Source organism: Lepisosteus platostomus, chromosome 17 (genome assembly GCF_059453375.1).
Source record: "Lepisosteus platostomus isolate fLepPlt1 chromosome 17, fLepPlt1.hap1, whole genome shotgun sequence".
NCBI classification, from domain to species: Eukaryota; Metazoa; Chordata; class Actinopteri; order Semionotiformes; family Lepisosteidae; genus Lepisosteus; species Lepisosteus platostomus.
The window spans coordinates 11,060,452-11,075,689 of NC_142627.1; the positions used below are offsets into that span (position 1 = coordinate 11,060,452).

Here is a 15,238-nt window from a genome sequence, read left to right on the forward strand (position 1 = left end):
TTTTAAAATGTTGATTTTAAACAGAATTATTGACCGGCCCTGTGGGGATTTACTTTTTCTTCGGTCTCCTTTGCAATAAGAGTGTGTTTTGTTCACAGCAGTTGGCATTGAGGCCACTTCTAGCCAGCTCTGAGGTGTCTTGTTCAACTGTGAAAGGCTGGCTTCACACAGTCTTGCAGCAGGAAGCTCATAACTGCTTTACAGCAGTTTGTTTGTTAATGTTAAACAAAATTTCACTGTCACATCTGTGGCATTTCAGGTATGTTTTACAGTAATCCACCTCCATACTTCCTTAAGGTCTGCTGCAGTCACATTTATCCTCTCTTCACGGAACACTTTAACTTGAATGGAACGTTTAACCTGAAGTATAATCAAGTAGGGACGCCTATGTAGTGTCTGGAATATTCCTTACGTGTGCAAGTATAGGTGTCTTTGAGCCCCATGTGCCTTGTCTGTAAAATACCTGCCTGTAAACTCGATGTGTGTAGCTGTTAGAAAACGTGGAACGTATAGAGCTTTGCGTACTGTGCAGTGCACAGTTCTGTAGGGAAACTGGAAGACGTGTCACTGAACCTGAAACTAAATCTCTGACTTTTGGTGATTTTTTGGTGGCCGTGATTTTCTGTCGCTGTTATGGAATGCCCTACCTCTGAGTCTTCAAGAGGCAAATTCTTTGACTCTCTTCAAATCTAAAAACTCATCATTGCCCTACATTCAGTTCTGTATGTTTTTGTTTAATTTTTTCATTCTGCTTTTTAATTGTACTTTGTTTCTTCTTTATCACTATGTCCAGTGTCCTTGGGTTTGGAAAGCCACTTTAATAATAATAATAATAATAATAATAATAATAATAATAACACTATCACGTTTAAAAACCAGATTGTGAGGAAGAAGGTATCGGCCTCCCCATCGTCCTCCTCTGACATCAGCGATGACCTGGACACAGAGGAGGCCCTGAAGGGCTTCGACTTCCTGGGGGGCTCTGATGACGTGGACAACTCTGTGGAGTCCAGGAGCGCGGGAGACGGCACCGACTGGGGTAAGAAAGGCCCAGCCGTCCTGTCCCGTACTGTCGCCCACACCCTCCATGCGCTTCAGATCTGCTTCCCGAGTGCGAAACTAAAAAACATAGACAACACATACTTGCCACTCGCTGTAGCATTCTTATGGTTACCAGAATGAGTGTTGAATAAAGCAATGAATGACAAAAAGAAATAAAATAGATGAGAAAGATTGTATCAAAAGATGAAAGACTTCCCAGTAACAGCTTTCTCGCCATAATAAAATCAACTTGTGTTTAACCTGTTTTAATACTGCAAACCTTGAGAATGCACAAAAGATTTAAACAGTATAGTTTATCAATTGGTTAAATGGTAATAGAACCAGTAGTTCATTTAGTGGAGCCTCAGTACCGTAATCTCATTTTACTTAATGGTCACTTAATTGTGAAGTATTACAAGGTTACAGACAGGCAGAAATTGAATTATGTTAAAAGACTTAAAACAGCTTTCATATCTCGCAGCCAGTTTACTTTTTATCTTCTTAACACGAGCCATTAAGCATCTGGCATCAAGCAGATTAACCATAAATCTCTTTTTTAAACAGAAAAAAACAAGCTCGTGTTTAGATTCTGTGTTCAGGCCTACTTTGTTGGCCTTTCGGCATCCTGACAGGTAGAGAGCACTTATTAATGAATCATCATCTACAATGTGCAAGACAACTTAAATATTGTAGTGCTTCATTACCTCCGTTGCGTGAGTAGTTGTTAATGGAGGTGTTCTCCCAGCATTTCGATTTCTGACTCATTCCCTAAGAAACCACCTGCTCCTAGCACAAATGTGGCAATGTGTTTTTCCTGTGAATTCCATTTGTAGTAGAAAAAAAGTGAAACAGCATTGAATGCTTTAAAAAGCAACAAAACATTATTTCTTACTAACCTTTTATATTATTCTTACATATTACTCTATACTGATATATTACATTTATTATACTTTAAGGACAATAAACCACAACAAACAGTAATTTAATTTTTTTGCACTTCAGAACCTAGTATTTCTCACTCATCATCTGGTTGTTCAGCATTTTGTGGTAAGCTAGATAACACCGTCATTCATGTACAGAACCCAACACGATAAAAGAAAATATGCTCAAAGGTATACAGTAGTAGTAGTGTCTATGTTTAGGGCGTTTTTTTTTACCTTTTTATGGCCTGTCTTTTCGTTTAATGCTTTCACACTTTTCATTTACAGTATTGCTGCAAGTTAAGAAATTCTTCCTCAGAATTTTTTGATTCCATGATGTGGTGAATTTGCAGCACTTCTGTCAAATCCATTTTTGTTGTTGATATACAGTATATTTTCTTCGTGTGCCTGCAGTTGTCTGTTTCATGCCTTGTCCCACATTAACCAGCGCAGCTGCCTGCGACATAAACCTTCTGTCCCATCCTCGTGCTGGTGTCTGAAGAGAATGAAATCGATTTTCTTCTTGCTTGTACATGTCAGCGCTGTCCTCGTAGCTCAGTCTGGCCTCAATCTGGCCGCGGCCTCACGCGCTTCTGCCAGGGGAGTGCCATTCGTCTTTCAGATCGGCGGGCAGGCTGCGGTTGGCTCTCCCGTGGCGCTGTCACGTGTGTGTGTGTCCGAGCCTGGTCTCGCCCCCCGCATCCAGAGCCTTGGGAACTGAACAGGATGCCTTTGATTTGTCTCCCTGTTTAGAGAAGGACGAGCAGTGTCCCATGCCAGAAGCCTGGGATGTGGACCAGGGCTTGATAACCAAACTCAAGGAGCAGTACAAAAAGGAACGCAAGGGGAAAAAGGGGGTGAAGAGTAAGTCCACCAGGGCGGCGCCGCCTCCCTGTCCTCAGACAGACCAATTGAAAAGAAGCATTCTCTCCCTCCGTCCCATTTATTCTTCAGCTGCTCCTTCCGGCAGCTCTCTCACTCTCCACAGCTCGGCCTCCACAGTTCTGTTTTTGTGTTTCTTTACCATTGGTCTTCCGTTGTCACCGTTTAACGGTCCCTAGCGTTTCTCTGCTGTCGTATGTTTATTTCTGTTCCTCGTCTTGGTCTCCTTTGCAAATCTATTTCTCACGGTCGTCAGTGTCAGAACCTACTTGCCTTGACACCAGGCAGTGTTCTGGCCATGTCTCTCCGCCTTGTGATTTCTTTTTAATTTGGTTTGGTTGTATATATATATATTATTATTATTCTGATTAATCATTCTGAAATCTCTCCACATGGACACAAACTTTTACAAGGCAATATAGGAAATTGCCAATAATGCATATGCAAATATGTTTCCAAGAACTGATTACTTGAATAGATTGCATGCCAGTAAATGTTTGCTCACATTCTGGCACGACAGCACTTCACCAGATCCACCCTACTGTGATGGGGGAATTTAATGATATCATGCCTGATACATTGCTCTCTTTTGTATGAGGGCTTGTTTCTCATAATTTTTTATAACGTCCCATATGGAGTTTTGCAGCATGCGCATACATTTTCAAACATCCTGTCCTTTATGTCTGAGAGTATTCTTAGTCTGCAGTATAATCCTTTGCATTTGTCTACCAAGGGCTTTTTTTCCACCCATTATTTCTTTCCCTCCTGTCCGCTTTCAGGGCGTCTGCATCTTAATGCCTTTTCTGGCTCTTCAAATTATTATTTTTTCTCAGTTCAGTTTCTCTCTCCCCTCCCCCCACATTTCCAGCTGGGCCCAAAGCATTGTGGGTTGCAAAGAGCAGGAGGCGGAGTTCCCATCTGCATCCGTAGTCTTAGCAGTGGGCTGTGTGGCCCTGCCCTGGCCAGTCAGCCCAGTCCTGGAAGGGGGTGAGCACAGGGTATTGTCAGCCTCTGTGCTCACGCCCCAGCCTGGGTTTCTTCTGTCGCCTGCGTCTCGCTTTCCATGCTGAATTGGATGGTGTATCTCCAACTGCCGGCCCTTCTGATCTGTTGCTTTACTTTCTGTTCTCATTCACTTTTTTTCCCCCCTTTCCTTTGCTCTGTGGTCCCCCTGGTAGCCCTCGGTTGTCGCTGTCTTTTTGAAGTTCTAGAACGACGGTCACCCCTTGTCTCAGCGTGGTTAGCGAAAGATTCCCCTGTCCTTCCGCAGGACCCAACCGATCGAAACTGCAGGACATGCTGGCAAATTTGCGAGATGTGGAAGATTTGCCCCCCATGCAGCCTTCCGTGACCCCTCCCGCGCGACCCAGCATCCCCCGGCTCAATGAGCACGAACCCAACCACGCCGACGAGGGTAACCCTCCCATTTCTTCCTTTCTCGCAGGCGGGATTGTGGGATCAGAAATAAAAGCGGAGCTCGAGCAGAACTCCCGCATGTCCTTTGTCTCATGTGGAATGAGCAGCATTGGAACGGCATTGGCGGCTGCAGACCGAAGCACTTTACTTCATCACCTAAATAAAAACAGATATCCACAGAATCCAGCCAGCGCCTGTAATATCTGAGAGAAGAGAGTCTCTTCTTTTGGAACAAGCTGTTATTTTGTTCCACAGTTGACATCAGCATGAATTTAAGCAATCTGATGTCAACAATATGTGGAGTATTAGTTTTGTTGTGTAATCATGCAAGAGGTTTTATGGGTCTGTGGAGAACAGTTCATGGATTTTTAGAGCAAGTCAATATCGGGGCATTCGTTTGGGTTCAAAATCTGTCCGTCAATGGGCTGTTGTGTTGTTTTCCGGGTTTTATTTTTTCCTTCTTTTCCAGTGGAGGCGATGACGTTTCCCCCCACATCAGGGAAGTCTTTCATCATGGGCGCTGACGAGGCCATGGAGAGCGAGTTGGGCCTGGGGGAATTGGCGGGCCTTACAGTCGCCAATGAGGCCGAGTCTCTGACGTACGATGTAAGTTGCTCGGGTGGGGGGCTGGGGGTGCTGTGTGTTTCAACAAGTGGTTGTGGCTTGAATCCAAAGCGCTGCGATCTTCAGCTTTATGCAAACAGTTGTGTACTTCAAATATAAGACAAAGTATCCACTTCAAAGAAGCAGTGCTGTAACAGAGCATATACTGTAAATGCCATGGTACTTGTTTTAGAAACCAAATGAACAGTTGTAGATTCTGTACCTATCCTCTCTTGTGCCTCGGCTCCCTGGGGAGAATGAGGAGGTACAGACAGTCTCCTCTGTGAACTTCATACCCCTCGTGGTGGTTATTGTTTAAACACAAATTCTGCAGCAGCTCACAGGAGGTTTAGAGCTAGAGAAGAGGAACATTCCTCACTGGTGTTGTTTCAAGCCTGCAGACCCAATTCCAGTGGTTGCAGAGATCTGGCCAGCTTATCTGAGCCCTGCCTCTGTTGGTACTAAGCCAGTTTTGCCCCCGACACTTACCGGCCACACTTGGCTTGTTATCTTATGATTTACTTTTTTTAGAATTTCATTCTGCCCATGCTGGCGTCTGGAAAAAACTCCTCCTTTTGCCATTCCTCACCAATTTTTTTTTAAATGTGTGATTTAAAAATAAAACCACAAACCTGCGGCCAACCAAAAAGACAAGGAAACAACCTGCCAAGAATAGTCTTCCTACTTTGTGATTGTGTAGCTTTGTCACTCTAGTTCCTCTGGCAGTGCCAGTTGGAATCCTTAAGTAAAACAGTGCTTCAATCCCTAACTCTCTCTCTTCTGGAAGATATTGTGTCTGTCTGCCACACAGTCTATATTGAATTCCTATTAAAGCAATAATGAAAATCATCTTTTGTGATTCATCATTTGACTGGCCCTGACAACCTGCTGCTGACTTTATTGGTTAACTTTAATCTCTTTATTATTTTAAAAAACAAGCAAAGGAAAATAGCCAATAATCCTGATATTTCTATTAAACTCACACAAAGCATTGTTGCACTGTCGATAGCATCTAATTTGTAGTTATTGTAGCTTTATGTTCCTTCTTATTTCACTCCAATGACCTCTTTCTTTAAAATTTTAAGGGTAAGGAACAGAAAACAATGCCTTATTTATGTCAGAGATCTCAGTTTTTAATTCTGGGGTTTGCATTGTGCTCTGAATTGCACTGCCTGGTTCTTCAGACCCAGCATTAAGAAACCCAGTCTGAATGTTGGTATAGAATGGAAAAAGCTTTGTCGTCTTTTTAATGAATTGAACTCTGTATCCAGTAAACCATTGCATCAGTGTCCCTAGAACAATGGTAGGCAGCCTTGGTGCTTGAGGATTGTAGAAATGTCTGGTTTTAATTCCATCTGTGCTCTCAGGTACTTCATTGAACCTATCAGTTTGTGAAACTGAACTGTTAGAACTGTTTCCAGCCATGTAGCACGTGGAGCTTTTTAATAATAATAATAATAATAATAATTGCTTACACTTATATAGTGCTTTTCTGGACACTACAGTCAAAGTGCTTACAGGTGATGGGGATCCCCTGCACCACCACCAATGTGCAGCCCCACCTGGATGATGCGACAGCAGCCATAGTGCACCACTACACTCCCCACACATCAGCTCTTAGTGGGGAGGAGAACAGAGTGATGAAGCCAGTTCAGAGATGGGGATTATTAGGAGACCATGATTGGTAAAGGCCTAGGTTAAATTTGGCCAGGACACCAGGGTTAACAACCCTTCTCTTTTCAAGAAACACCCTGGGATTTTTAATGACCACAGAGAGAGCTTTACAAAGCCTTAGAAATCACACAGGACTGGCGTTTCTCCCACCTGCCCCGGGACCAAATGTCCTGTTCTCGCCCGCGTCTGTTGCATGGAAAATGCTGAAACGGAACCTGCAGGCCGAACCAACCAAGCTCTCCGCCTTCTTTCCAGATCACCAACAACAAGGACGCGCTGAGGAAGACATGGAACCCCAAGTTCACGTTGCGGAGCCACTTTGACGGGATCCGGGGGCTTGCTTTCCACCCCGTGGAGCCCGTGTTGGTCACGGCATCAGAGGACCACACCCTCAAAATGTGGAACCTGCAGAAAACCGCCCCTGCAAAAAAGTAAAATACTCCCTCCGCTTTCAAAAAAAGACATTATCGGACATAGCTCGGCTCCTAGGGCTGGGTTCTGAAAAAGAAAAAGCAGTTTGTGTAACGCTTCTGCAGAAAAACAAACTGCTTGCTTCGAGGCAACTCGAAAGTGTTGTCTACATGAATTTGTGCAGATGCTTAAAGCTAACATGAATCCTTTATGGTTTCACAGGCTTGAGAAGAACATTGATTGTAAAACACAAGTAACCATGTAATTTGCTTCTGCTTGTTGTTCTTCTGATGATGTGTTGAACAAAAGTGTTAAATTAATAGAAATGTAGGTTTAAGAGCACTGGAAACTTATTTGTTTATAATATGCATCTGCTGATGGTTCATTTAAGTGTTCTCAGATCAGATCACTTTATTCCTTAGTATATTTTTGCTTTGTATCTGATACCCTGGTTTTAGGCTCCATGTGTAACCATTAAACTGGTTGTTTCCCTCTCTACAGGAGTGCCTCCCTAGATGTGGAGCCTATTTATACATTCAGGGCTCACAGGTAGGTCATTAAAAAGAATTAAACTTAATAATGATGAACATACTTAATGATGAACTTAGAAGCTGTGTAGATCAGTACCGGTGTGGTCCATAGTGCTAAATATTCTTGTTTGATCACTGATTGACCACTAGTTCAACAACGGTTTCTTCATGTTGTCCTTTCTGTATTTCCTGACCTTTGGCAGGGGTTCAGTGCTGTGTGTGGTTATGAGCACCAGTGGAGAGCAGTGTTTTAGTGGTGGGATTGATGGGACAATTCAGAGCTGGAATACTCCAAACCCTAACATTGATCCCTACGACTCATACGGTACGTATTGCTCTTCACATTGACTGCTAAGACAGTCAAGAAGGGAAGATCCTACAGTATGTGCTCTCTGGTGGTGATGTGCCCTGTAGGCACATTTTTCAGGAGCAAGACCTACAGGTCCTCCACAGAGTCGGCACTGTCCTCGCTGATGTTCAGGTGTTGATGTGGGAGGGGCCCTGTGGGCGGCGGTGTGTGCGTCACTGTGGCGGTTTGTTCTCGGCAGAGCCGTCGGTGCTGCGGGGAGCACTGTGTGGCCACACAGACGCGGTGTGGGGGCTGGTGTACAGCGCTGCTCACCAGCGCCTCCTCTCCTGCTCCGCTGACGGCACCATCAGGCTCTGGAATGCTGCCGACACCTCGCCAGCTCTTTCCATCTTCAACGAGAACAGAGGTACCAGCCCGGCGTGAGATAAGATCAACTTTATCGTCCCCCCGGAAAAAACGTTACGGGCGTATTCTGTGCATCTGAATACATCACAGAACATTACACATCCCATCTATTGCACATGCATGACTCGTTACAAAAGAAGTCATGACATATTACCCATACATAGTTTCTTACAGCATAGATGATTTACATTGACCCAACTGCATTTACCCTTGGCATTTATTAAATCAGTATTAACAGAAAAGGGAACAATGTATTGTTTATATCTATTTGATCTACATGCAGATTTGATCTACCTTTTTTATCTGCTTGATTTCAACCGAGGCCTGACATACTTGAGGAAAAAGTTATTTTGCATGTTGCCATGTGTATTTGGGTTATGTATCCTTAAATGCATGATATGTAATGTCTCTTACGGGTTTTCAAGAGGTTTCCGAGTGGTTTAACCAATAACCGAGCTGTCCAGTTTCTGCTGCAAATCCAGGTTTTTGTGAGGCCGAGCCTCTGTCATGCCACTAGCCAGGACTGGGATCAGTTGGCCATTAAAGGTTCCAAGGCTGTGACGAATGTTTTTCTATGGAAACCTTTTGTGTTGCAGAACTTGGAATTCCTTCGTCCGTAGACCTGGTCTGCAGTGAGCCCGCGCATATGGTTTCATCCTTCAACAGTGGCCAGACTGGGATCTTCAACATGGAGACTCGGCAGCTTGTGCTGAGCCTGGAGGCAGCTACTGATGGCGGTACGTGTGCTAGCAGTCTTTCCAGAAGACCCTTCAAGGGTATTGAGCAGCAGGAAAGGGAACTGAAAATCTCTCATTAAAAAAATCCTCACCAAAGCATCTATGCAGTACAAGCATCTGTTTGATGTAGAAGATCACAGTAATGGTAATTACATGCTGTTATTTTCAAACTTCTGTTGAACAAGAGAGAGCTCTGAACCTGCATTTTTAGGTTTTAATTTTTTGTCTCTCCTACCATGATGTCAGAACCCTCTTGAAAGCATTGATGCTTTTCATATCAGAAGGATCCTCACTTTTCTCTTGTCTGAACCCTCTTTATTTCATACAGCTTCAGGCAAATGTGACATCTCTTTACATACTGTACATACAGGGAGTGGCAAAGGCAAAGCACAACGTTAAACTGCCACGTGGAAAGGAGGTGTCCTCTCTGCCACATTCTCGTTGTTGTCTTCCTTGAGGACAGAGATGATGAAACCTTTCTTTCGTTGTAGACACTCCTTGTCAGATAAACAAAGTGCTGAGTCACCCTACCCTCCCCATCACCATTACAGCCCAGGAAGACAGACACATCAAGTTCTTTGACAACAACACAGGTACCTGGCCGGCACTTCAGTGGAAGTCTGGGAGTTTTATATTTTTCCCTGCAGTCCCTGGGAGATGAAAAGAACAGATGGACTATGGAATAAATTTCTTAATGGGCACCATTAGTCTGACACAAATGGAAGGGAGCAGCTTTCCTGATAATTAAGTCTAGGATACAAACTGCTCTTAATTAGGCTTTGGTGTATGAATCAGATTTGAAAGAGCTGCCGAGCCCTAGATATTTCTAAAGTTCAGCCTGTTTGATAGGCTACTGGGAGTAATTTCCTGTTGGATATCAAAGGAAATATGGTAACAAAACGTGTAGATTGAGCCAATATAATTGTGCTAATCTGCGATACAAAATGGACATAGACCTCTTAATTAGAAAAAGAGGTAATTTGGAGTGCTGACCCTTAATAGTTTAGCATAACTTGATTATTGGTAATTGATGAATAAATTGCTACAGTCGCTATACTGACATAGGCATAGGCAAACAGTGTGTTGTCCTTTCAGAAGATAAGAATGGCTTAGTTCTTTATACTGTCACTTCTTTCCTTAAGTCTTATTTTTTCTCTTTTTAAAGGAAAACTAATCCATTCAATGGTGGCCCATTTAGATGCAGTTACAAGCTTAGCTGTTGATCCCAATGGACTGTATCTGATGTCTGGCAGTAAGTATATTTAAATGCTACAAGGTTTTAAATGTATTTTGTGTTATTAGAGTTTAAGGTTTTCTTTTTAGGCACAGCTTGACCATTTCTGAAGCAAGTGAGTTTAGTGGAATTAATTTTAAAACCCTTTATGGTTATAAGTCTGCCTGTCAAAGTGGCAGTAACTGGTTAAGAATCTGATCACCATCACAGTCTTTAAAAGTCTTAAGATTTATAAAACAATTTTCATCTGGATTATGAATTGTGGGAGGTCTGCATTATTCTGTTTTATGGATTAGAGTTCCAGGTTTTCTCTTGAAATATTCTATTACAGACTATGTGTGGTTAAGAGAAAGCAGTGTTTACATTTCAGCAACTTCCAGTAGTTGATAGTATCTGTCATCTGGGATGCAGCTCTAGAATTATGGATCTTTTCCCACTCCACTACTGAAATTGTTCCTGCATTTCCAGATTTTAACAGCAGAGGACACTGTAGTCCATTATATATATTTATAATTCAATATGCAATTTACATAAATCATGTTTAATTTTTGTCACAAGTCAGCCACATGAGGGTGGTATGAGAGTTAAACCTGAGCATGACAGTTTATCCTCAGTTAACTTGTACAAGTGGAAAATGTTTTTCTACAGGCTATTTATATCTCTTTAAATTAAATTAGATTATATTTATTTAGAGTACATATGCATGTACATCCATATGGTGTTTGCTCATTGAGAACCAATTGCAATACCTATTTAAGCATTGAAAAGTTGCCACTTCAGAGTAAATTCTGCCCGAGACATGAATTAAATTTAAAATTCAGGCATTATTGGCTTTTCGGAAATGTGTTTTGTCCTTGAATGCACGATGTTTCCTTTACTCCTTTTTCTTTCTCCCTCTCTCCACTCCAGGCCACGACTGCTCAATCCGTCTGTGGAACCTAGAGAGCAAGACCTGTATCCAGGAGTTCACGGCGCATCGTAAGAAGTTTGACGAGTCGATCCATGATGTGGCGTTCCACCCATCCAAGTGTTTCATTGCCAGCGCTGGAGCCGACGCCCTGGCTAAGGTCTTCGTATGACACAGAGCTCCCTTCACCCTCTCCGTCCCGCCACACACTAACCAGCTAGACCACACAACCGGAACCAATGGAGAGGAAGTAGGGGCGGGGCTTAAAGGTGCGATGTCGTCCGCCCAGCCAATCAGCTCCGTCCTTCCCAGCTCCCTGCTGGCTCTGCTGGTGGACTCTCTGAGACTAGCTCTGGTTCGTCCCCAGCTACAGGCGCAAGGGGCCCGGCAGGGTACGTTGCCCATAACGGCAGAGCTGCTTCCTCAGAGCTGCGCTCTACATCCACACATCCAGGCAGGCCTGGGTGGAACCGGGCATGTGTAAATGAGGGAGAAGATAGGAAGAAACGAGCTGATCTCGATTGCAAACGAGGGGGCGAGGCGAGATTTATCCTTCAGGGTTCCTCAAAGCGCAAGGGTGGGAAGGATGACAGGAGTGGGGGGTCAGGCGTCCCCAAGGTGGTTTCGTATTGCGTGCTTCTTTTCATGACTTCAAGCTCTTTTTTCCCCCCTCCCCCATGGTGACGCAGTTCTTTTTGGAAGCAAGTGTTCTGTTGCAAAGACACCTGCGGAAGGCACACGACGGCTGTCAAGGAGATACGATCTCCCGTCTACTTCCAAGACAGTTTTGTCTGCCTTTGCTGTTGATCTTGAAGCTTCATGGAAATGTGCCTTTGCTTCAAAACAGAGCCCCAAGTACGGTATATATACATAGTTTTACCTAAGTTTTTTTTTCTTGGGGGGAAGGGGAATTTCAGCGGAGTCTGTTTTTAAAAGATATTGGATGTAAGAATCAAAATAATAAAAAAGACGCATATATCCCATCTTAAACCTCGCAAGACAGTCTGAATTCATTTGTTGTTTTTGTTTTTTGCTTTTCATTGATGGAAGCATATTCATAATCCTAAAAATCCAGCAGGACAGTTCAGTATGAGCCCAGGAACCGATTGCGTTGAGCAAGTCCATTCAAAAGTGTGACAGCAGAGAGTGCCCTGATTGAAGTACTGCAGGATCATCAGGACCAAAATCCACAGCAAACACTTGTGAAATTCTTGTATGTTCCTTTATTTCTTATATGGAAGTGTGCTATGGCTATACTTTAGAATACTAAAGCACAATGGATTGACACTCTCTCCAGGGGTTTCCAGCTGTGCTCCTGGAAGGCTGTTGTGTCTGCAGGTCTATTAAATCCCTGAAACAGCTGGAGACCCTGTCACATTGGTCTAATCTGAGCAGGAAGAAAGCTTGCAGATAAACCAGCCTTCAAGAACCATGATTAGAGACCCCTGAGGGACCCCTGAGGTTCACAACTGGCAACCCACTGAAGCTAAGCAGGTGTGAGCCTGGTCAGTACCTGGATGGGAGACCTCCTGGGAAAAACTAAGGTTGCTGCTGGAAGAAGTGTTAGTGAGGCCAGCAGGGGGCGCTCACCCTGCGGTCTATGTGGATCTATAGTGACGGGGACACTATACTGTAAACAGGCGCCGTCCTGCGGATGAGACATAAAAAAAACGAGGTCCTGACTCTCTGTGGTCATTAAAAATCCCAGGGCGCTTCTCGAAAAGAGTAGGGGTGTAACCCCGGCGTCCTGGCCAAATTTCCCATTGGCCCTTACCAATCATGGCCTCCTAATAATCCCCATTTATAAATTGGCTTCATTACTCTGCTTTCCTGGTGTGTGGTGAGCGTTCTGGCGCACTAATAATAAACTACTATTATTATTATTATTAATCAAGGGTGAATCCCGCAACTTTGAAATGGCAGTGTATCGCGTTATTGTACTTCACAGCACAGGGCATTTTTTTTAAGTTTCATATTTTCTTCTTTTTTTAATTGAGTTTCGATCACAAACTCTTTTTCAAAATTCTACTTTTTGATGGAATTGTTTTTTGTAAACCAACACACTTCTTTATAGTAGTTACATCTGCAGTACATGTATATCGACCCACCCACCCACCCATTTTTCAGCATTTATCCTTAGAAAATGTCCAGAGTCTAATCCTGCAGACACATTATGGCACAAGTGATCCTATATTGTGAGGACAGCAGTACATGCTGATTTACATTGTATTAATACAGTACTCGCTTTCATGCGTGCAGTGTAAAATATTGTGATATTTTCAATGTGCTTTCCACTTTTTAATGCTGCATGCTATATTTGGTGTGAGATTCCTTGACAGAAATACGCAATCAGATCTGCCTTATTAGGCAAAGTCAAAAATACTGTCCTCTGGATTTTGTTGGTTTTATGCAAATATTCTGAGTCATAGTAGAATAAAGTGTTAAAAACAGTTAGGTGGTAACTGGTATTCACACAACAAAATGTAAATTCCAAAGCTATCTGTGAGTCTTATACTGTAAGTATGATCCATCAGGAAAAATCACTCTGGTATCTTGAAACAAGTGAAAAACGTGACAGATTTTAGTTAAAATACTGTATTTGAATGACTACAGTTACAGTTCAATCTGATGTTTTGTATTTAGCAGTTTTTGTATGCGGTCTTAAGTGTAGGAGCAATTAAACCCAGCACCTTTTAAGGATAACAATATAAGTACAGTAATATCGATAGGAAACCAAAGGGTTGGCGATGGGCTTATTTCTTGGGGGCATTAAATCTTTTAAGGACAGAACTCTTTATGCTTTTCTAAAGAGAAATATATAATGTGAAGTCAAAGGAATTGCAGTTATGCAAATGGAACAAATCATTTTGGCTATTGTTTTACTTTCATAATATTTCAAACCGTGAAATTGTCTCACAAATTTAAAGCATCTAGCTTGCATATGCTTTGGTTATGCAATGTACTGCTTGTTCACAGAGACCCTTGCGAAACAGAACTCCTTTCTTCCTTGTCCACAGACAAGCTGCAAGCATGAATAACTTTGCAGTGATGAAAGTTTTTCTTTTTTATGTTCTTCAGTTGTAGTGTAGTTTGCTTTTAATTCTGTTAAACCAAAACTATTTAGAATGAAATACAGAAGCAGCTATACGGTACAGTCTGAATGTCAAAGAGATTGTGCCACAGGTGTAGAAACTATGTAGATAATGGTGCCTGAGAAACAAGGGAATAATTCTGAGGATAGCAACTGCAGTCCACACAGTACATGCAGAAATATAAAAAACTGTAAGAGCAAAACAGATACTTGCACACAGATTTGCACTCCTTCATTGGAGCTGTGTATATTTAGTTATATATTTAAGCATTTAAATATACACACTGACATTTTGTTTGCAATAATTGGGGGTATACAGCTATATAAGTATGTATTTTTCTGAATTTTAGATGTTGGATCTAGTCTTAATATGTGGGACCGAAGGCCTATTAACATCTGTATGTTGAATGTCGGAATCTTTGCAACGCGGCAATGTTTACTTTGTTATAGAAATATATACAATATTCTCTTTACTGTCCCTGCGCATCCTTCAGCTGAGAAACATAAGCTGTAATGTAAGGTCAACACCTTCAATGGGTTAGCATCAAGAAAGGACAAAGAAAGGTGTGGATGTGAAATGAAAGGTTGTTCTATTTAATTCACCTTTAGTACAGATGGAATTGTTTTTATATTATTTTCTGCGATTACTTGAAAAAACAAAAGGTGATTCTTTGAGGTGCTTGCTGTAAGGCTGAAGGGTTTTGTTTATTTATGATGGTAATACGCCTCTAAAAGGAAAAAAATAACCCAGAAGCTGCTCTCGGGCCATTCAGTTTGTGGAGCTTGCTGCCAGCCTAGAGTGACGGAGACTTTGCTGTTGACCTTTCTGCAGTTGTACCTAACAGTGACTGGTAGCTCTTTGACGTCTTCGCTCTTCTTCTTTTTAATTATTTCCAGAAAAGCTGGGAAATCGGGGGTCTTCTCTGTTTGCATTTTCAACAAGAAATCAGAGGTTGTGTGGTGCAACAAGTATAAAAGATTTTTGTAAAAAAAATGGAAAATTGCAAAAATGTATAGTTTTAAAGTATTAAATATATACAGTATATATGAAACACATTAAAGTGATGTGAAATGGAA

At 42.3% G+C, this 15,238-nt stretch overlaps 1 protein-coding gene across 2 annotated transcripts in view; it reads left to right on the top strand.

Annotated features, from left to right (window-relative positions):
• Window positions 1-15,238, top strand: part of strn (striatin, calmodulin binding protein) — a 71,217-nt gene extending 55,979 nt beyond the window's left edge. Inside the window, exons 7-18 of one of the 2 annotated variants that reach the window (XM_088610124.1) lie at window positions 880-1,039; window positions 2,715-2,825; window positions 4,114-4,257; window positions 4,729-4,865; window positions 6,792-6,967; window positions 7,449-7,496; window positions 7,681-7,802; window positions 8,026-8,193; window positions 8,789-8,929; window positions 9,421-9,522; window positions 10,095-10,181; window positions 11,073-15,238. In XM_088610124.1, coding sequence (XP_088466250.1) covers window positions 880-1,039; window positions 2,715-2,825; window positions 4,114-4,257; window positions 4,729-4,865; window positions 6,792-6,967; window positions 7,449-7,496; window positions 7,681-7,802; window positions 8,026-8,193; window positions 8,789-8,929; window positions 9,421-9,522; window positions 10,095-10,181; window positions 11,073-11,242 — 1,566 coding nt within the window. In that variant the 3' untranslated portion in view covers window positions 11,243-15,238. The remainder of the gene's footprint in view (window positions 1-879; window positions 1,040-2,714; window positions 2,826-4,113; window positions 4,258-4,728; window positions 4,866-6,791; window positions 6,968-7,448; window positions 7,497-7,680; window positions 7,803-8,025; window positions 8,194-8,788; window positions 8,930-9,420; window positions 9,523-10,094; window positions 10,182-11,072) is intronic. The other variant, XM_088610125.1, reaches the window with a different exon arrangement.